At 39.5% G+C, this 23,533-nt stretch overlaps 1 protein-coding gene across 4 annotated transcripts in view; it reads left to right on the plus strand.

Moving 5' to 3' along the window:
* The window catches only part of LOC105254440 (transcription factor SOX-5), a 146,129-nt gene that overhangs the window by 91,117 nt on the left and 31,479 nt on the right, over positions 1 to 23,533 (plus strand). For 3 of the 4 annotated variants that reach the window (XM_025411959.1, XM_020028513.2, XM_011263113.3), the window contains one exon: positions 19,603 to 20,337. In XM_025411959.1, the coding sequence (XP_025267744.1) occupies positions 19,603 to 20,337 (735 nt within the window). Of the gene's footprint in view, positions 1 to 3,409; positions 4,202 to 19,602; positions 20,338 to 23,533 lie in introns of those variants that run through there. The other variant, XM_011263114.3, reaches the window with a different exon arrangement.

The following is a 23,533-nucleotide window of genomic DNA, read 5'->3' on the forward strand; positions in this document are numbered from 1 at the left end:
ACGAGCAATACGCGGAACGCGTACAACACTCATTGTTCTTGTCGGCTCCCGCACCCGCGACCGGGTACCGGAATAGCATGGTATCTCGCGTGCCACCGCGTTAATATCGCTCTCGTGCAACGCATAACGATGGCCCATCTCGCGTCTCTGCGTTAAACTAACCGCGCCCGCCCGCGGTGGAAAATGTGTGGATTCTGATCTCGGTTTAAACATGAGATGAAAACGGCTTGCGCACCGTTTCATCCAATAATGCGCAATATTTTACTGTGCTAATATCATTTTACCGAGTGAAACATCGCAACACGCATTTCTGAGGTTTGAGATTATAAAGTTATGTATCGCATTGATTTAATTTGACATGATAAGTTGATATGATAATTGCTCAAGATATCTCCTTAAAATACGCGAAAAAAAATGCCAATGCAAATTTTATTCCTCAATATTTTCCACTTTGTTTTCTACTTTGATTTTTGTATCAAGCAGATGTAAATTATTTCTTATTATTTTTTTATAGTGCTATAATTTTTATAGTGCTATATTTTCCACTTTGTTTTTTACTTTGATTTTTATATCAAGCAGATGTAAATTATTTCTTATTATTTTTTTATAGTGCTATATAATTTTTTTTATCATATTAACAACTAGAAAATTTGCATTTCGCACGTCATTTGAAATCCTTATTCAAAAATGTAATGCAATAGAAGCAAAGCAATAGAAGCAAAAAATTTTACGAAATTATGCAAAACGTAAAATGTTATGTTGATTATGACTGCAATGTGAATACTGTGTTTTTATTCTGCTTCGAAATCATACGGTACATTATTCATTTCTCTATCCTGTCACGAAGAGGAAATTATCATGCGGAGTAATTACTTACGAGAACGGCATAAATTGACGCTGAACCGCAATCGATCTTAATTGAGAGGAAAAGAACATCGATTTGCGGTCTAACGCGGAAAGGGTCAGACGGGACGCAACGGATGGACGAATTACGCGGTAGCCCCGGCAAAGTACGCTCGGGGGGATGCTAAGAGACTCTAGTTAAGGGTGCGCTGGGATATTGAGGATACGAAAAAGAAGGGTGAAAGGAAAACATGAAAGAGATACGACCCAATGTCATTCTCTCATACGTTTCTTTCTACGGACAACAGTCGGGGGTTGCGAGGAACGCGATGACGCATATATCGACATGTGTAACAATGGCGAGTGATGAAAGATTCAAAATTCTGTCAAACTGAAAAGTGCAATTTTTGCAATCTACATTCTTATTAAATTTCCAAGTTATTCTTCGATTTGCAGCGCGACAAGTTTATCAATTTAACTACGACTGAGGTAGTAAGATTTATACCTGGTGCTCGTATTCGCGCTCGTTACGCAATTGCGTAACATAATGGCGATAAAATGCGTTGATCTCTTCCCGTTTTGGGACCGTCTCGAGGATTTCTACCTGGGCGAGAGAACGCAGGGACGATCGGCAAACCCGTGGTGGAAGATGTGGGCGGACAGACCGACGACAACAATGAGCATTGTGATCTGCGCGGGTGTGCCTCGCGCCCCATTGGTCGATTCTCACCACCTCCACGAATCCCCGTCCCCGAGCTGTAAGCGAGCATGCCGGCAGAGGGTTGTGCCGCCGCCTCCGAACCGAACAATACACAATGCGCGCAGCGAACCACCTGAGGCTGACATTGTCGGTGATAGCGACTTCATGACTCGGCGATCTCTGTATTTCTGTATTACTTGAATAATACCGTTTTTTTTACGTTGTATTCCTTTAGAGTGATACGATCACTTTTCTGCAGTAGCCAATTGATAAACAATATTATCGAGTATAACAAATTATTATTTCGAAGAAAGAGGAAAGGTAGTAAGTGAATCGTAATCTGACAAAACATTAATTAATCATAATAATTTTTTTGAAAACTAAGACTCAATTTCAAAGATTATATTTTAAATTGAAAACTACATATTTAAATTAAACTTGACAGTACGCTCCTGTATCTTGACGCGTAAAAAAAAAAAGATTGACGCAGAATAATCACTGATGCAAATTTAAGCTGAATTCATTTTAATTGAGAAAAAAACATCGATTTATGAAGAAAAAAAAAGTCACACGTGCAATCGAGAGATCCAATAAATGTGTGTGAATTTTGATATTTCATTTTAATTCAATTTACAGAGACATCAATGAAATTAAATATTTAAGCTCTAAAATTAAAATTAAGATTAATTAACTGCTTGTATCGTTTTTATTTTTTTTTTCTACTTGACAATTTTAACCAAGTAATAATAGAATAAAAAAATATCGCGAGCGCGAAATGCGTGAAAATAATTACAATGCGTCGCGTATTTCGCGCATAGATGTTATTTGCGCTCGACCGCAGGTCATTTTGAAACGAATAAAAACGTTGTAGCTGCACGGCAGTACCGACAGACTGGTGCACTTTCGCGGAGTTTTCGCGAAACGAGATGCATCCATTGAGTCGGTGCGCTACGCTTCGCTCCGATATCGCGGCGACGTATATACCGCATTCTTGTGCGCAGCGCGTCACGTGGCGCGTTAATCTCGTTCTCCATCCGCTTGCCCCCATTGAGCGAGACGCGAGATATCCCGGGAAGGGTGGTTCGGGAGAGAGGGGGGGGGGACAAAAAGGGGAAACAAGCGCAGCTACCGTAACGCGCATAACTGGCCCATCCACGGTGCTACTACTACGCCCAACTACGAGTTGGCAGTGCCTTAGGATGGAGGAAAGAGGCCGGGGGCAGATGCACGATAGATTCTACCAAGCGCGCGCACACAGCCGAACGATCCGTCGGCGGCGTCAACAAAGACGACGAGGACGAGGACGTCGGCAAGGACAACGTTGGGAGTCGGCGGCTGGTGGAGGCAACCGGTGACAGTGGTGGTGGTGGTGCTGGTGGCAGTGGCGGGCAAAGCACATCTCGGCGTGGGTGTCGGGAGAAAGGAGGCGGCGACTAGGCTCAAAAAGAGGCGTGGTATGCATGGCGGGATTCGCCGCCACGTACAAACGAGACGAGGCGCCTCCGCAACGACGGTGAGATGAAGAGGTGACGGGAGAACGGCCGAAGGGGAGGGAGAACAGAGAGCGGGAGAACGAGAACAAGAGCGCGAGGGAACAAGAGGAGGGAAGGAGAGGCCCGATAGCGGTCGCTCGGTGGAATAGAGGGAGACGGAGCGTGCCGGTAACAACGGCAAAAGAGAGAGGGCTCGAGAAAGGGTGCGAGCGGGACGCGAGAGAACAGTAGCGGGGCGCGAAAGCGGTGCGGCGCGCGGGCGCCGAAGCGCCAGCCGCCGCCGCCGCCGCCGCTGCCGCCGCCGCCGCCGCCAGGCAGCGCCTTCCGAATCTTATCCCGGTCGGTCCTCGGGGGCTTCAGTCAGTCAGCCGACGCTCCGAGACGCGGTGATTATTTCCATTGTATGCTCGCCGTTCTCTTCGGGGGGGAGGAAGGGGGAGGTTTCCCACCGCACTCTCGCGTTACCTCGCTCCCTCTTCCGCGTCTCTCTTTTTCTCGCCCTGACCTCTCCGCTCCCGCTCCCTCGTTTCGTCGCGCGTTACGCCGGAGCAGCCTCCGCGCGTCTCCTTCTCGCCCCCACTGACACGGACCCACTGACGCGACCGCCGAAGCCTTTCCGTCGTGTTGCAGAGCGCCTCGTAGCTCGCGGTAGTGATACGCGAAGCGGAGCATCGCGCCGTTATCGTGATCGAAATACCCGTTACATCTGTTCGCCGTGCGATTCGGCGGCCGGAGATCTCCGCTCGCTCGCTCGCTCGCTCGCTCGCTCGTCCGCGCGCGTGCATCGTCTGTCCGTGATTGGAGTGTTGCAGTGCGCGACCGGTACTGACGTAACCGGGTCGTCAAGTAGCGTGGAGGAATCGGTGCAGCTTGTCTTGGTGAACGCGACTTGGGTCGTGTCGATCGTGTCCGCCCGCGTGCGAGTGTTGGAGCTACCGAGCTCGCTTGTTGTGAGTTACCGAGTGCTGAGAGAGAAAACCGGTCGGTTCCGAGAGAGCGGGTCCGATCGTCGCGCTAGCTGTCGATCTTTCTGAATTTGTCAGTGGCGGTTCTACTCATTGTGCGGAGGTGCGTTCTTTTGATACGTGACAAGTGTTCCGTCGATGGCAACGGGGTAGTCCAGGCTACCAGCGCGCAGCCAGGATGATATGAGCACGCTTGGCAGGTGAGTGAATCGAGCTAGCGTGTGCCCGTAGAATCGAACCACGTGGTTCTCTCGAAGCACGATGCGGGGATCGAGAAGCGCCGGTGAAATTATATCCCAACGTTTTACGTAATCGCACGTGCAAATTTGTCACGAGACACGATCGCTGGATCGAGAATTGATTTAAATTAACATTTCATTTTCGAATTTTTTATCTGTAAATATTTGCAATTTATATTCGTACATTCTTGGACGCGCAATTGCCAAGCTATAAATCGTACGATTTATGAAAATCTCCCCTAGCGACATGAACCGTGAAAAAATCATATAATCTGCAAAAGTCGAATCGAATTTTAATTAATCCAGTCTTGTTAATGCGATTTAAAACACTTTTTAAACACCACGTACATATTATCAGAATTACATAGGTTGAAGAAAATTACGATTATGTAAGCACGAAAATTATACGATAAATTTTTTGCTAATCCAGCGTTGTTGCTACCGATTCGGGATGACGGTGGCGCGTGCAACGAGCGAAACGGCACGCGCGTGTGCTCGTGTAACGTGAATTACGATCTGTTATGAGCGAATGATACGCGTGTCTATCGGTGCGACAACCGTAAGGCTTCTTCGGTCTCGCAGCGTCCGCGCCAGGACCGAGCCAGCCGCCGACGCGACTCGAAACGCGGAATTACGCTTACACGAGCTACAATGATCACGCGTATGAGGAGTTCTCGCCGGTATGTAATTGGAGTCGCGTCGCAACATTGTACCTCGCGATACGCGACCGCCGACGTGATAGCGCGAGGGCGATCGGAATGTATGTGCAACGTATGCGACGACTTGTGCGATACGTGCGTGTGCGTGAGTCGTGCTCGGGCGACCGGGTCGTAGGCCTGTATACACATACGGGGCCATGTGTTCGGTACGCGAAGAAGAAAGAGAGCCGCTTCGCATCGGAGGGTTGACGAGAGAGACGAAGAGAGGAGAGGAAATGTAACGAACGAGGGTTGAGAGAGAGAAAGAGAGAGAAGGGAATGTGCTCTTTACGCATCTGACCCAGTGACCCTCCCCGTTGCCTCTTCCCCTCGGCTCTTCTCGTGCTTCTCTCTATGGGGTTCCGTCTCTCCGCAGGCTTCCCTCTATCGCGGTATATCCCTCTACGCGACCCCTCTTGAAATCCGACGACAAATTCCTTCTTCCTTCGCGCGAACGATGCGGGAAAGAGCGACCACTTGATGCCCAGCTCGATCAATTAAAGAATACGACATATGGGACGAATTCTTTCAGGTCACGAAACGATAAGGCAGAAGTTTTTGTCGATTAGGCGTGTGTACAAAATGGATTTCGTAATGTGACCGGAAAGAGTATCTTAATCTGCAATAATGTTTACGAAAATTGTTTCTAGTAACGAATAACTCGAATGATGTAAGACGTTACAAGCGAGTTGTATAATTGTTGTATCAGTTATTACTTCATCGGAGTAAAATACGTTCGCTTACATGTTGCATTAAGTGAAACATGATTTCGCAGTTTTTATCCCATAGGAGAAAATTCCGTCAATCGGTTATCTAAAGCGAACGCGATTAGGGATTTCGTTTGCAAATATGTACTTCCGCGTGCAATGTCTCCTTCAATTAGTGGCTCTCGGCATAAATCCTTCCCACAAGTACGACTTGATAACGTGGAGGGTTGCCGAGTACGCGTTCGCGCGGAAAAAAATATCGAATTGCACCTCGAGGACCTGATAATAAGCGCGAGCGTACGGATTCCCGAAGGAATCGCAACCGCCCGATGCGGAATTGACACGTAGAAGACTGTATGCATGCATTTGCGTAACAAGAGCGCGTATCACCGAGCGATACGGAATCGAGAGACGGGGCGTTATCGAATTAACGAGCGAACGTTCGCCGCTCGAAGAGAGCATCCGCTTTATTTTTTACCGATTTCCCTGGAGCATAGCGGTCGTTTTGCTTCGGGATTTTGAAAACGAACGATTTTACAGACAAAATTATAATTTGCAACGTTTGTCGGACACGAGATCGATTTTTTTAGTTACTTTGACCACCGAAGCTATTTAAATTAATCGACAGCGCTAAAAACCAGCGAAAGTTGACTAAATTGCGAGAGTAAATTAAAATATATAATTGATGGTTAATCATGAGGTTTTTGGGGAGATTTCCAACGGAGAGAATTAACGTCACGCGAATATCTCTTTTCGTGAACGTTTAAAGAAATTTGCTTTTTTTCTTATAATATCTTTAATATGATTTTATTAATAAAAATATATTATTTATCGTATACATTTCTACTAAAGATTTTTTTTCATCATATATGCTATACTCTGAGTGGCTGAAATATGAAAAATGCTATGTACTTGTTAAATTTACAAGAATACATTCGTCGGCTTCATAGAATTCCACGTCTTTGACGAGATAATTAAAACGAAGATAGAGTATACATAAAAGTGTTTTGTAGCTAAAGGTGCAGCGTGGGTCATTATATATTATATTTCCGCTAGAGAGAGAGAGAAAGAGATAATAAATTATTTCGAACGAGGTTACATCCCCTCGCTCCCTCCCTCTCTTTCTCTCTTTCTCTCAACTATAAATACAATATGCATTATATCGCATCGCGCTGCGTAAAGATATTTCATATAACAATGCAATATCTGTCCGCGGTATTTTATTAAAGTCACAATTGCTTTCTAAGTATAAATCCAGTCGCTTGCTCAACGTGTTAGTGCGGTGTGACTCGAAATACCGGCACGACCTCGGCTGATATATGCAGACAACCCTATAATTGCGCGTGACACCGCTCGCTACGAAATGAATTCGGGTACGCGTGCATAAAGTCGACAATGGAGACATACTGCGCGCTTTGATTGCGTCATTAAACTGCGTGTTAGCGCACAGAGACAAAGCACGATTCTAAAGTGTCAAAACACGAGACGGTCAAGTTCCGACATTCCGACTCATTGGCGAAAAAGAGCGATAGTCTGATTCGCGCGTGTTATATCGAATAAGAGTTTAAGTAACCGACGTGTATTGCGCAATCTCTAACAATATAAACGACACTGATAAAACTTTAATACTTCCCACGCGTGGTTTCAAACTTCATCTAAATGTAAACAGATTAATTATACAGTTTTATAATGTATATTATCAGAACACACACACACACACACACACGTATATATATATATATATATATATATATATATATATATATATATATCATATATAAGTATCATTGTAAATTGTAATTTTATCAGAGTATACATATATATACATCATATATAAGTATCATTGCAAATTATAATTTTTAAAGCGTCTGCTTGATTATTTGTCTAACATTCCAGAATCACGGTTACGTTCACGGCCATTTTTTAATTGTGAAAAATCATATCTAAAATTTTCCGTGTAATTCTTCTCTAACATAATTCTTCTCTAATATACTTGCGCGTCAACAATTGCGATCTAATACCGCTTACATCAACGAAATTGACATACATGAGTTATATCGTTCTAATGATGCTTTCCTATATAACCACGATATCGTACTTGACTTTGACCGATCTAACAAACGACAGGATGTGAACTGCATTTGCATTAGAAAAAGAAAATCTTTACTCATCAATGTGATTGCATATCCGTTAAGGTCAATCAACAAGTCATCAAAATGATAATATGAAAATAAATACGAATGCTTTCTTTTTGTATTCTTTCGCGTCCATAAATTCTCCATCTTGTTTTCATTTACCGCTGGGAGATATTAAAATCCGAAAAAAATTTCGAAAAATCTTGACTCATTAAATAATATAATGTATTTTTAATTATCGAAAAGCGTAACAAGATATGTGGCAACAAGATACGGTAAATTAGATTGCTCAGCAAATTATGAATTACTAACTAGCGAACGTGCACACATCACGCGTACACGTTATCATTCATAGAAATGTTACGAAAATCTCTAATTTCCAGATATAAATTCGTTAAAAAATTTAATGGATAACAATGGATGATAAGCGTTGGATTTGACACTAACAGTTCTCTCCAAATTTTTTCAGATATGATCTCATAACGTTACATTAATCTTGAGTTTGATCAATCATACATAATGATTATACATACATACATATATATTGTGATATTTCTACAATTATTTTCAAACAAGTTTACCCAAAAATAGCTACAATTTTTATCGTATAATTTTTGTTTGTTGATAATTTTGTATTTTCTCTTAGAATTATTTATTGCGTAAATTTTATGACTAATGCAACATTGTTTTCTAATTTTTTTTTTCAAAATATTTCTATATATATCGATGTTTTGTGCTAATTTGTAGAATTATTGCAACAAAAAACTGCGAGATTGCAAAACAAACTGGCACTGGAAATAGATGATAATAAATTATCTTGTTTTCGTTATAATGATATAATAATGTCCGTTTATACTAACTGTACGATATACTTGGTGATAAGATCTACTTCAAGGTTCGACAGCGCGCAAGTACGACACGTGAACTTTTTATAAACAAGCTCTAAATAGATGAAGATACAATCGTATGACTTCCGGTCATTATAATCACGTGTTCCTTAAAATATGGCAATAGACAAAAATGTTAGAATCGCTCTATTTATTAGCATCCCGCGATTCTACTTGCTAATTGGGATACAGAAAGAAACTTTGTAGTAGGAAACTTTGTAGTAGGAAATTACAGTGGCAATTAAGCAGTAACTTATAGTAATGTACGGTCCGAGAAATAAACAGAGATGCAAAATATATTATCCGCTGATCGGGCAGAACGAGAATATATTGTAGAAATTATCGATCATCAGGCCATCCTCTGATTCCAGGCTTTCCATGTAACTTTTTTATTGTGTTATTTTAAGCGAATGAAACATTATTAAATATGTAAGTTATTATTTTAAGCGAATGAATATTATTAAATATGTAAGTTATAAATATTAAATTTTAAAGCCGTAAACACCTCTAGGTGTCTATCTAAATTTTGTCGTTTTCTGGCATATGTAAAAAACAAAGAAAAATACAATGAAAAAGAACAGAGATCTTATTATTGCACCACCAGGGTTGGCTTCCACCCCGAGAAAGCCGAGTTCTCGAGTTCGAGGATCGTCGGGGATCCCGCTATTCGCAAACCACACAATGCCCGTATCCCGCCGCGAGAACAACGAGAGAACAACGAGAATTCACGGCGCGACCGGGATTCATCAAGACAGATGAATAGCAGATAGCCGAAGTATGTACGCGGACCATCGCGCTATCGCGCGTGGTCTTTCGCGCACAGGTCCGCGCTTTGTTCGATGCGATGTATAGGGATCGTGTACGCGTTTGAATCCGGGGATGGCGGGCCACGAGAGAGATACAAGCGTGTAACGCACACGGTGGAGATGTCCATGTGTTTTTCGGGGTGGCGCGCCGTCGCGCGTACTCCACGAGCTGTTCTCCTCTTCTCTATCGTCTGGCCTTCCTCTCCTCGTAATCCTCACACTCTCCTCCCTTCTTCTTAGCATTTCTCCGTCGGTTCCTCTCTCAAAAGAACGTGCTTTTCCTCGTGCGTGCCAGTGTACGTGACAATCCGTGCGTGGGGACGGTTGCGGAGAACTAACGCGTTCCAGATGCTGCGCGCTTTGTTCTCATCGACGCGAGATGCCTACAACTTCTCTCTTTCGACCGAAATCTTGATAAACGCGTACGGCGCTTATTTACATTCGAATGCGTATAAATCTTGTTTTTACTCTAAATTAACGTCCAAATAAATATGTAAACAAGATAAGAGGGATTTTTTAATTACAACCGCGCTCAAGTAGATTAGATTGTTTCAAGACTTTATTGTAAAGAAGCAAAAAACATTCTTTTTTTATTCCTTAGTATTCATCTTTCGATTTGTTTATTGTAGCAAAGAAATGTATTCAGTTAACGTGCACAAATCCTCTAAATGTCGCCGTTTTTCGTTAGTTTTATAAACATCGGCCTGTTGTTATTTAACTCCAGACGACTATTTGCGTCTTTTGTCTACTTTAGTAGTCTCCCTCGAGAACGCCAAATAAATTTCTTTCGTCTTGCTTCATCTCTCTCTTCCTTTCAGCCGACCCTTTTTCCTTCGATCTCGTTTATCCGTCTTCCCTTCTGTCTTTCTCTCTCTTTCTCTCTCCCTCACGGGACGGTATATGTATACGCGCATAGGAACGCGCGGCGGGTGCAACGCCTGTAACACGCTCCCTATCTTCTCCCTAACGAACGCCGTTATAATGCGGAGGAGGATCGAGGAAGCGATCTAAGGTCCGAGCAACTTGACACTGAACACATGGCCCCACTTCTCCTTAAACCCACACTCGGTCAAAAAACTCTCCCCCATTTCTATCCGTCTAGCTCTCTCGTCTCTTCAACAGCCTCATGTCCTATTCTCTCTTCCTCTGCTCTTTTTCCTTTTTTTCTTTTATACGTCTCTTGTTCGAGGTCTTGCTTGATTAATCATGCGCTCGTAATCCACATCGATTTAATTTTTAACGAGTTTATAACGATTATGATATTGTAGAAATTATTATGAATTGTTTTTTTTTTAATATGAGATAGAGGGAATGTAATGAACTCATTATTATTATTTTGGACGTAAAAACTAAGTATCCAGTATTCGTTATACATCGTGAAGTCAAATATGGTATTATTCTCAGTCATTTCATCTCAAATTATTCGCAACACACAATAAAAATAAAATTGTATAAAAAGCATTGTAAGCCTCCGGAAATTTCTTTATCACATCATTGCGAAAGTGTTCAATAAGTCACTTCTTTACGCAATAGTTAATCCGTTAAATATACATATAAACATATAAAAAGAAAAGATATAAATTCTGCTTCGCAGAAATAAGAGGAAAGTACAAAGTGACTGTCACAACGGTGAAAGGTCGAACTGATTTGCTAGTATCCGCTATTTCTGGGATTCACTTATCAGCAGGCGTCAAGTGGTTTTTTTCATTGGCACCTAGCTGCATTGAGCAGCTGATCGCTGTGACGCGCACAGACTCTCTGATGTGTATAAGTCTCGATTGAACGGCGACGAATCTTGCAAACTAAACGTTCGTTTCTTTTGATCTTATTTCTCTCTGGAACCCAAGTTCAGTGGTACGCCGTTGCCGCTCTCGTAATCAAGTTACGACGATATTAATTACTCGACGGCTCGATGCGGCGCGTCTGCGGATTAATAATCCGACTTCACTTTCGTTCATTGATTTGCTTTGGCGCAATACGATAGCCTGCATTTTGTCGCTAGGATTGAAAAAATAGGATGTATCGCTGAATGAAAGTTTAACTTTTGCATTATTCATATATTGAAAAAATGATTTGCGTCAGTAAATTATGGTATCTGCTATTAAATTACTAGTACTAACATTTACACTTGATAATTTCAATTTTAATATATGCAAAAATATTTTTAGATTATATGTTAGAGGAATAATAAAGAAATTAAAGAGTTTGTTCAAGAAAAACGTTCACGATTCGCATATTGTGTGAATGTTTGTCGCATTTTGTGATATTTGCGTTGTATCATTATGCGATAAAAATTTCGTCTTTAATTTGTTGTTTTGATATATGCGTAAATAAATCCGACGATATAAGTTTATCCGCGTACTTTCCCTGACTTATCCAAAAATTAATTATAATCTGCGTTATATACTTTGAATTTATCGAAGGATGTTTTTAAGATGCTATTTTTAATAAGAGGAAAAAACAAAAATAATTTTTTTTTTTTCGATATTCTACACTTGGAATATTGAAATTCTAAAAAATACATAAAAATATGTACAAATAAACTATATTTGTATACTTTTTTCTCTAACTTATATAAATATCTTTATTTTTTTTTTATAAATAACAATTTTGGATTTTTTCCAAGAGTCTTAATTTTCACCAAGTGCAAAGTTTTATATTACCATACTTCAAAGCGAAAGCCTCGAGTCTCATAGATAAAAGCGTACGTGAGAGGAACGGCAAAAAAAAAGATTCGCGGCAAGAGAAGCGATGTTGAGAGGCAAAGACGGCAACGGGAGAAGGGCACCGGAAATAGTATAAAGGGTTAGAACAACTGCGAGACCAAGAAACGGCTTTCCTTGACCTCTCCGCTGATAACGTATTCTAGAAGGCAGAAAAAGAGCAAGAAGAAAAAGAGAGGACCGATGGAAGATTGCTTTTACAGTCCGTGCGACGCGACGCACGCCGAGACGGACTGTCGGTCCCCTGTAAATGTGTTCGGTCTAGAATCGCGGCTTACGCTTCTGTCTCGCGTCGCGATGCAAAGGAGAACCGGAGGATTGGACGCGCGAGAAGGACCACTACTCTCTGGGACAGCTGCTATCTCCGGTGGGTGACGGTGGGGCCGTTACGTTGCGGGCGGGTGGTTGTGCGGGGTCCGCGCCCGCTCATACATAAACAAGAGATCGGCCGAGAGGTAGCATCAAAAGAAGAGACGCCGGTACCGGGACTCCATTATGTAGAGCGTATCCCACGGCGGTCCTATAAAGAATACTAACGACGCGGCGCTTTCTCTTACCACGTCCAAGATTTTCTCGCGCAGGATCGCGGGTTGAAAATAGAAACAGCTATCGATATTTAGATTTTGAAAGCTCTCTCTCTTTCTATATTTAATTATTTTGAACTTTCCTTTAAATATTAAACGCTGGAGATGATATTTTAACGTGACATGCTGTGAGAAATATCAATTAATCGTATGTGTGATCTAAAGTTGTATTTTTTATTTTCTCTGTCTTATTTTTTCTTTTCCGATCCTTTTTATTATTTATTGTTACCGTCTATGATATAATATTGGTGATAACATTGACGGAATATTACAGTGTAGCTATCAGCGTGTCTCAAGGTGCCTGTGTAACATGAATTGTATAATAAAGTATTGATGATAAAAGTGTTTAATGATAAAAATTTGGCAGGATCATCGTGTTTTTTTGTATTTGATCTCTCTTACAACAGCTTCCAAAAATGTATGAAGATGATAATGAGAAAAAAGAAAATGAAGAACTGTACATTAATGATTTCTTATCGACGTTAAACATTTTAACCAAGGCTAGTGATATAAATTTAGTTAATAATGTATATCTGCTTTTTTTCGCATCGTATAATCACATTGAAAATACTTAATTCGTTTAATTGCCTGTTAATAAAAATCGAAATGCGATAAATTTATATACATTACGATAGGTTGTTATGATTTATAATCTTTCGTTTACTTCTAATTAATAAGAAAAAAACACTTTTATTAATAATTTATTTATTTCAATTTTTATATACAAATCTTATTGATATTTCGTTAAATTAATTATGAAATTGATTTCATCGTAAAAAAAGTAGTGTAAGAGAATGCTTGAATTAATGATTCCGAATTATTAATGATTTATTGTTAATAGCCATAAAAATTCCATCTAAAATTCTATTATAAATCTCTTTTATATAACATCTTTTTAAGATCAAAATTATGTACGACATAAATTTAATCAAATTTTTTTGTTACTATAAGCATATTATTTAATATAAAAGTTTTAATTAAATTGCCTATAATCCATCCAGCATGTCTGAGGGCCCATTTTTCTCTAAAAATTTCGTCTGTTTCTCACATCTGTTTCTCACAGTGGACCACTCGAAACATAGGTCTCGCCCGTCCTATTTGCGTGCGCACTGACGGAAGTCGTAGCTCGCAATATCGGGCCAACTTTCCCACCCCGACACTGAAACGCCACCCCTGCTTTGCTACTTGAGCCCGAACAGATGCCGCATCCCTAAAAAAAACCAGATTCCTATTGTGCCACTAATAGAAAGTCAAGCGTTGGCTCACACCCGCGTGGACGCGTGTCATTATGCGTGTAACTCTAGTTGTTGCTCGTGTAAAGATTTGTGACATTTCGATCATGATCTACGGGAAAAGACCGCAAAATAATCGACAATTTTTTTTATCTAGGAACCTGTTGTAAGTTAAATTAATTGAATTCTACATTTTTATGAATCACGATTTTTTGAAAGAAAGAATGTAAATAAAATACATATGTTTTATAAATGTTAACAGTTTAAATTATTTTGTATGTCGTGATAAATTTAAATATAGTTATCACATTGGTTTCAATGATATTTTATCTGTGAAGTAAATGTAATAATTGGGATGTTCGACCTTCCCGATAAGCAATGGCGGTCAAAGTTAATGTGTGGCATACAGATAATTGTATCGAACTCTTCGGTGCGTTTATTTTGTGCCTCGAATGTCATAATTTTACGACTTGCATGCGATAATATGCCGCGTTAATTACAGCGTTTCAAACGTATACATAACGTTTTACGCAGCACAGAAGTGATTTAAAATTTGCAATTTTTGTAAATCGTTGATAATTCTATCGCCGATGAGCCTTCTGAAATTGATTCTAAATTAGATTCTAATACGTTCTATTCATATCATATCATATACGATATTTTTTTTACGTTACATTATACATATATGTTCACAATATACGCGTAACATTGTATAGATTATTGTTATAAAGAGTAAAATATCATGTGATTCTCTCATGCATGTAACATGAATTTTTTGCGGATAAGAAGTATATCATGTTGCGCTGCTTAACAAAGTTTTCGATCCACTGACCTTATCAGCAACTTTTCATGATAATAAAATGTATGAGAATTTAATTGAAGTTCGAGAAGACTCGACGTCGACGATAGAATTATCAACGATTTATAATAATCACGATTCGCATAGTGGGAGATCGTTGCGGCGCGTGCGCACGAAAGAAAGAAACAAAAAAATGCTTGCGTAATTACTTATCTTATGAACTTAATGAATCAATAACTGAATGAATAGATATATGAATAGATCATTGCGTGGGTGCGCGTGAAATGCTCATACAGCTGGGGGAGAAAGACTTTTGTTGTCGATTTATCTCGTTTTAACGAATTTGCGTGCTATCGATATCGATGGTACATTATCGAGCACGAGCGAGAGGTCAACCATTACTTAAAAAATGTATAGTGATTATCATTTTTGGCAATAATATACATTTTATTTATAACACTACATAATTATAAATATTGTCATTGTAATGCTTTTGTATCGTTAATAATATTCGTATTATCATTTTATTATTTTACTGTCAGTATTGCCAGTACTGCTGCAGAATTAAAAAGTATTTCTAGTGCATATTACTTTTTTTCTCTTATATCGCTAATATTATTTCAATAGTTATTTTTCTAAATCATGTATTTCCTAAAATTATATTTACTATACTGCCGCAATATACGTATTTCTAATGAAATGTACAATATAATTGCCATAGTGATTGACTCGAACTTTGAACTATATTTTCGCCAATTTTCTTCTGAAAGTTTACAAATCTCGAGATACGTAATCTCGCTCTGAATTCCTTTCTGGTTGTGTATACGCTTGTGCTCGTACAAATCCAAATTATTTTTTTTTTTTTTCGTCATACAATTAATGAATCATTCGAGGCACGCGTTATATAGTATTCGCAGGAAGGGAACCCATCACCACCCGCGCATTCCTGCACTGTCACTGGCGTTGATGATCTTTCGCTATCCTCGTCTGTGATTTCAGTCGGCCGGACACGGTGGCATCTGGCGGTTAAAAATATATTTCTTCCGTGGACGTTTCGCAGGCGCGCGCGCTTTTTGTTCGGTTGTCTCAGTAAGCGAGGCTATAGTCGCGAATCTGTGCGCTTCGCGAAGTAATTATGCCGGGCGGCAAGTCTAGAGACAGAAATACTTCGCGTACCGAGAGCACGGTGAGAGTTCGCGCCGCAACACCAAGAACCGGCGACGGCGTGTACGTGTATACGTACAATGTCGAGACGTAGACAATAGAAATAGAAAAGCGGCACGATAAACTCGGTATACGTTCTAGAAAAGAGAAAGAGAAAGAGAAAGAAATGTACAAAGAGAAAGAGCAACGGACTCTGTCGGCGAGATTTCTTCGCGCCCGATTGGACGTTTGTTGTACACTGACTGATGGCCACGACTGACAATCGTGACTTATGAGATTACTATTTAGAATGCGTAGTTATGCCGGGAACATATCTTTGCTAAGTACGTGTTAAGCTTATTTTAGCAGGCCTCGCCAAACTGAAGTTTATTTTTCGCGAGATTGTCAAAAGCATTGGAAGTATCCTGTTTTTTCCTTGCCTCTATAAGAGCTTTTAGAGAGACAGTATCTTAAAAAATGTTACGATTAGAAAATTATTTTTGTAAAACGTTTTGACTTTACTTCTTGTCGTTTGAAAGATAGTAAAAATAATTCAATAATAATCTATGTGTAATCCTAAGAATAAATAAATGTCGAATTCTTTATAAAATTCTGAGACACGTTACGAAAGAAAAATTAGACGTTCCTCGACTTTATCTGCGGGGTCATACGGCACGTGATAGACTTCCGATTGTAAAATGGCTCTTCCTCGGCTAGACGGAAAGTGAGTCGCGTCAAAATTCGCATCAAAATCAAATCGCGCGTCGCGATTTATCGTGCTCCGATCTTGCGCTCGTATCGTCAGTGCATAGCACTGCTGACACACGTTCGCGACATGTGCGCTCATGGCAGGCCACAGCACGTGGTCCTCGGCGAGTCCCGATCCGCCGCGACTCGCGATTCGCGCGAGTGCTGCACGTGTGCATGTGCATGTGCACCGAGCGCGACCGCACGTGCTTACACAATCTCAGCGCGCGCGGGACGTATTGCGCGAGTTCGCGCGTCGCAAAAAATGCGCTCGAAGGCGGCATGGATATTAATTGTTACGGCTATTGTAATACGCGCCGCGTTTGTACGCTTCCTCCCACGTTATCAGTCTGCTGACCGTTTCGCTCGGTGCTTTTTTGCACATGCGCATAATAGACTACGATAAGGCGTATCAAACACGACCAGAGAGAGAGGCGCCAGATTAAGTAATTCTGACTCTCTTAAATTCGACGCATAAATTAAGAGCGACGATATTTTTTCTCGTAAAACAAGGATTATTAATTTGTATAAGTATAAATCTATATATTTATATCATTTGTTATTACCTATAAAAAAAGTTTGTATGTATACGCTTTAAATGAAATAAGAAAATATGCGTATACATCCTCAAATACCTCACGAAACGCACGATCAATCTTATATCACACACTATCAATCTTATATAAATATTCTGTTTATTTTCACAAATATTATTTTTGTCTTAGGTTAGGTTAGGTTTTTTTTCTTTAAATAGATTTGATCTGGAAATGAAAAGTTAGCTCATACTGATTGAAACTAACGAAACAATCCCATTAAAATTTCCTGATGCTTTTTTTATATTATTGGCTAAAAAATATATTAAAATATATAATAAAAAATATATTAATATTCTTGTCCAAAATATATTGATTCTTATAGATTAAATCATGGACCAATCTAAATTAATGCATATATTGTTAGATACTGTTTATATTTAATATGTCTCTTGAAGGATTAATCGATCGATTAAGCCACATGTATTGTAACGAAGGATCATATAGATCTTTTTAACGCATAACGCATCACATAAATATTATCTTTATCCTCGCGATACAGTTACAGCAGGCGTCCAAAGTGACAGCCGATGACAGCCACGATATCGCATTATATATTTCATAACTTTATGATATATTGCTCCTATGTTCCGAGAAGATGCATGCGGCATTCTTAGTACTGTAAATCGTTTTCCATTATATGACTAACAAATGTCCGCGTAACGCGCAGTAATAAATCTCTCCCTGTAATTATACACATCACGAGACGATTTTGAACGCAAAGCGACATACGAAGCACGTTTCCGTGGGTTGAAAAGCCGTTTATGTCTAAAAGTCGTTATCTTTGACATGTATACGTAATGCGCACTTTACCTCTGCACATCAATCGTACAGCTTAAAAATGTAAATCGAACACATTAATTAACAGACATTGACGGGTTATCGAAGAAAGTCCTTGACTGTTTTAGAAACTAATACAAATTTTACACTTTCAGTACACACGATATTTCATAAACTTGAAAATTAAAAGACGATTTGGGGAAAGAAATGTTTCAAGAAAAACACGGAAAAATCAGGAATTTAACAGCATTAGTTTCTTCCATCAAACAGATTACTTTCGTTGGAAATGAAGTGCTTTTGCCCGTTAAAGTCTGTATACGGCCCGAAATGCGGTTAAGGTTCATCTCACTCTTCATGACCACCGATAAACGAAACCGCATTCGTTTCTGACCTGACAATCTCGCTCGCATTCGCCAGTAGATAATCAACCAACATAGTTTTCTCTCTTGCTCCCCCTTCCTCTTTCTTTCTTCTTTTTCTTTCTTTCTTCATTCTGCGCATTCTTGATCGAAAATGCGCGTCTCTCGCGCATTTTCGATCAATCGATTAATAAAATCTCGGCAAGCGAAAGACTCGGGTTCGATTCCCGATTCAGCGACTTCGCCCCGTTATTTTTCTCGTCTACATCTCTTCAGGGGGGTAGAGAGGGTTTATAGAATTCTCAAAAATGAGAATCTATATCTTGGTAAATGCACCAAGTAAAACATATGCATATGGCTCGTGCACGTTTAAATTTTCGCGAACAATTAATCTTTAAGAAAAATTTACACATCCGCGGTGGCTCTTATTTGCTAGTTTCTTATCCTGTTGTTTAAATACATATAGAGCCTAATTCTTTTCAATTTAATAAAATCTCGTTTTAATTTCAATGATTATCGCGACACAACAATAATTCCCGCCCGATAATTGCGCTTTATTATTATCTTCGTGTCTGATTATGTAACTGTCCATTCCTTGGTTTGCCGATATCAACAACGACGTTGCCGCCGAATCGGCGGACGATTGGTCGATCGCGCGATTTGGATTTAGATTTGGTAATTTGTAGACGGAAATGAATGGACGAACTTGGGATAGTCCGTGTCTAAATTAACTCCGCGCCAGATGGCAGATAGTTTAGACGTCGCGCCCGCCGGGGACGTCCGGATGACGTAAGGAACAACGTCGCGTCGCCTCATCGCTCGCTCTGATCTTTCACCTGAAGATAGTAGTTTATTCCATTATTCTTTCGCGTCGCCAATAAAAGAAAAATCGATGAACTGCAATAAGTGTGTACGTTCGATAAATAAAATCTGACATTTTAGATAATTTTTTTAATGTGTAAAAAACCAAGTTGTATCATCAAGTGTAAAAATCATTTGAAGACTGACGTTTTTAACGCCAATAATCCTCCCCCCGCCCTTGCTTCCTAGTATACCGCAATCAAGCAATGGCTGTTCACGCTACGAAAAAGAAAAAAAAAACAAAAAAAAAAACAAAAATAGAAAGCAAAAAGATGAAAAAACTCAGCAGTCTCTTGCTTGTGTTGCAGACTGAGGATGTCCTCAAAGAGGAAGTCGCCACCAACGAAGCTATCGGAGGGCGGGGGCGGTGCGGGTACAGTGGCAGGCGCTAACGAGGAGGAGGAAGACACGACCTCGCCGGTGGCCGGTTCCGGTGGTGAGGCAACCGTCGGTGAGGAGGGTGCCGCCACCCCCGTCGACATCGAAGAGTGCTACTCCCATCAGAGAGGCGGCGAGTGTGAGTCGTCCGGCTGTTCGTCACCGGCGACCACCAGCGAGCCGGATCTACGCGACTCGCCGTCGCCCTCGTTGAATTCCCTGCGGACGGCCAAGCGGCAGAGGCTGCTGTTCCTGTCGAGCCAGGACACCCTCGCGCCGTACCACCACCCTCATCATCACCATCACCACCACCATCATCACCATCACCACACGAACACGTCGTCATCGTCGGGCGGTGTATTGGAACCGGCGAGTTCCTCAGAGTGCGGCTCGCCGCCCACCCTCCTCTCCGTCGACTCTTACTATCCTCATCATCCTCATCACAACAATAATAACAATACCGTCACCCAAAACAATAATAACAACAACAATAACGGCAGCGGCACCGCCGCTGCGGGCAGCAAGAGATCCATGGATGACGTTCTCAAAAGGTTAACGTGCAAGATGAACAGTGAGTCTCTGTCTATTCAGGACGATACCACTAATAGCAGGCGAACGTCACCGCCGCTGTCCTCGACACCAACTGGCCACCACAATGCACATAGGTTAGTCCAGGTGATATTATATACTGAGATATAGAGATTCTAGGGCAATATACTGAGATTCTTGTTTCACCCTATTCTTAATTGTTCAAATGAATTAAAAGAAAAAAAAAACATTTTTTATCGCACAGCTTTAAGCAAGAATGAAGGAAGACAAATGTAATATAGCTCTCTCGTTATATTCGGTAAAATATTTGGATATTAATTTACTATTGGATATAAATTTACATTTGTATAACTGTTGAGTTTATTATACATTGTTATACAATTTGTATTAAAAAAATATATATATTTCTCTCTCTCATTCTTATTCCAATAAATACGAAAGAAAATTACTTTTATTTTTAAATTAGAATTTTGGAGTACTTTAATTACTTTTAAATCTTTTAATCGTAAAAAAGAAGTTCAAATTATTTTACGACTCGCGACCTTCTTCTTCCATTTAATATTGGTCCAACTTTTATTAACATAGTTAAGAAATATTCGAATGATAGAAAATGATAGAGCATGTTACTTTTAAAAACTTCTTTCTATTTTCCCGGTTGTTCAGTTTCCAACGATTAATGTAATTCATGCGACGTATCTCGATAAGCGTCTCTTACGCAACTTAGTATATGCCATGTTAATTATATTCGATACTTGTTCGATCGACATTGTAACAGTGCACTATTCTGTTGCAATATCATAATGCGCCACCATGTCGCCGAGGTTATCATATCTCTCCCACTTTACATAACTGATTAACATAATATAACGGCAAATCTCAGAAGCAAATGTGGCTTTTTGCAAGCGAGCTACAATTTTTACTTTCGACTAATGTAATTGCTACCAATTATATAATCGAATAATGTAGATATTCATTTAAGTTTTTAATTCACTATAATCTTGATTTTAACAAAGAAAATATATTTGCAAATGCAATTATATAAATTAGTTTATAAAACAACTTTACATTATATTACTGCTTTACATACAATGTCATCTTTATGATTTAATAAGAATATTTGGAACATAGTAATTGAGTACATTTGTTGAGTACATTTCGATTTTTAATCAAATATATTTAAATAAAAAAACTGTATATTTTTGTGTGTGCATTAAAAATATAAATTAAAATCTCTCGGATTAAAAGTTGCATATTTAAGTAATACTTTGAAGAAAAAAAAGAATTGTTGAATTTAGTTTTAATATTTGAATATAACTTACAATAATGTTTCACATTCTCCATCCTATGATATTATTGCCGGAAATTAGAACGGCTATAATTTTATTTTCTGAAAGAAAAGACCACTGTGTCGGTTCTTGCTTCAACATTCTCAAGGCCTGGTATCTTGAATACGGTAACGTGCAACTAACGATCGGGCGGGTCCTAAAAGGGACTATTGTCCCGAAACCATAAGGCCAATCTAGCGGTCTTTTGAAATTGATCTCTATTGCCATACATTCAGTTGACAATGACCAGTAACTCCAACCAGTAAGTGAACAAAAAACAGCATAACGTCAGCGATAAAACAGTTCAAAATGATTATTATCAAATGAAAAATGAAAGTGATCAATTTTCAATTTTTATGCTTTGAGCTTAATGAAAACTATTGTACACTGTCTCTACAATTCATGAACAATTAATCTTTTTAGAATATTTTTAATATATTTTCCATCGACGCGTATGATATATTTTTTATCGATGATTCTACAATATGTTTAAACATTATGCGGATTAAATATCTTGGAAAAATTTACAATATGTATGCAGGTGCACGCATATTTTGCATTTTAACGATCATTTTACATCAATAATAACTCTAGATAATCGGTTTGAATTGATTCGTTATGTTGACTTATTGATAATGTCAGACAATTTTTTTTAATTTTAAGTGAACAAATCAATCACACATCAATCACAATGTACAAAGTCGAGAATATAGAGTCGAGAATATAGAGTAAATTGTTTGCGCGTGACTAATTGCGATCATTATATTGCGTCATAAACGATGGCATGATAGTATTATGATAGTGAATTATAACATTATACTTTTACATTTGCTATTATTCCGCATTATTATTGCAACGCATGTATTATACATTGTAGAGGTTTGAATTAGCTGTTTTAATAAAGCATTTACGCCAATCGTTTGTGACATAATCGCGATCAAATTGTATTACATACATCCATGTTATTTTTCCTCAATCAGGATTGTCATTATTCACACAAAAAGTTCACATATCTAGTTCGCTGTTACGACAGCAGGTTCGCGTGGAATAATACCTGGCAAAATTACACGGAGAATAAATAACAATAGAATAGCAGAATCATCTTTGCAAAAAGTATCGGACTAGATAATATGCAACGCGGCACGTCTTATGTTGACACGAAGTCATTGAAAGCAAACGAGTGAACTTGGCAACGTGGAAAAGCGATAGCACAAGAATTGTGCCAGTCTGCTGCCCACAACCGAGCAGAGAAACGGCGGGCCAAAATTCTTCAAAAATTCAGCCAACAGTACAACGTGCACTTACGTTGACGTTCACCTTCTTTTTGGAGCACGTTCAATCTGACTTTGCGTACATCGAAATAACACGAGTGATTTAAAAATAAACGGCCAATACTCACGATGTTATTATCATGACACATAATTGTATCCGTATAGTATACATGATATACGTATAATATCAAATCAACTCTTGATTAATATTCGACATTAATTTTCATTTTATTGTCTAACAATAAACTAGATATGAATCTCTGACAAATATCAATTTTCTTTTTCGCGAAGCTAATTTAGATGTCGAGAAGTAAGACTAAGATATAGCTCGACGATGCGTTCAATTCGTACAAATTTGCGCATTTGCAACATATTTAGCGGAACGTACAAACAACTGCAACAACATTGTTACATAAAACGTCTCGTACATCGTATATGCATCACTGACGTATCGCGCGCGCGAATCGTATTATGAACACGCACGAGCAACATTCGGAGATACGAGTGAGTAACAAGTAAAGTTATAGGGTGGACGAAAATATCGAGCATGTACATTAGCTCTCGGCTATTCTAAATATAGCCGGCTATTGGATAAAAACTCGTGGAGTAACCATTATGGAAATCGCATTATAGACCGGCGATAACTTCGAGATACATAAAAACTGATATTTTTGGTAACGAAGAGATCGACGACGTGTCGGTAAAAACTTTCATCG

This window comes from Camponotus floridanus, unplaced genomic scaffold (assembly GCF_003227725.1).
Source record: "Camponotus floridanus strain SB8 unplaced genomic scaffold, Cflo_v7.5 scaffold46, whole genome shotgun sequence".
NCBI lineage: Eukaryota > Metazoa > Arthropoda > Insecta > Hymenoptera > Formicidae > Camponotus > Camponotus floridanus.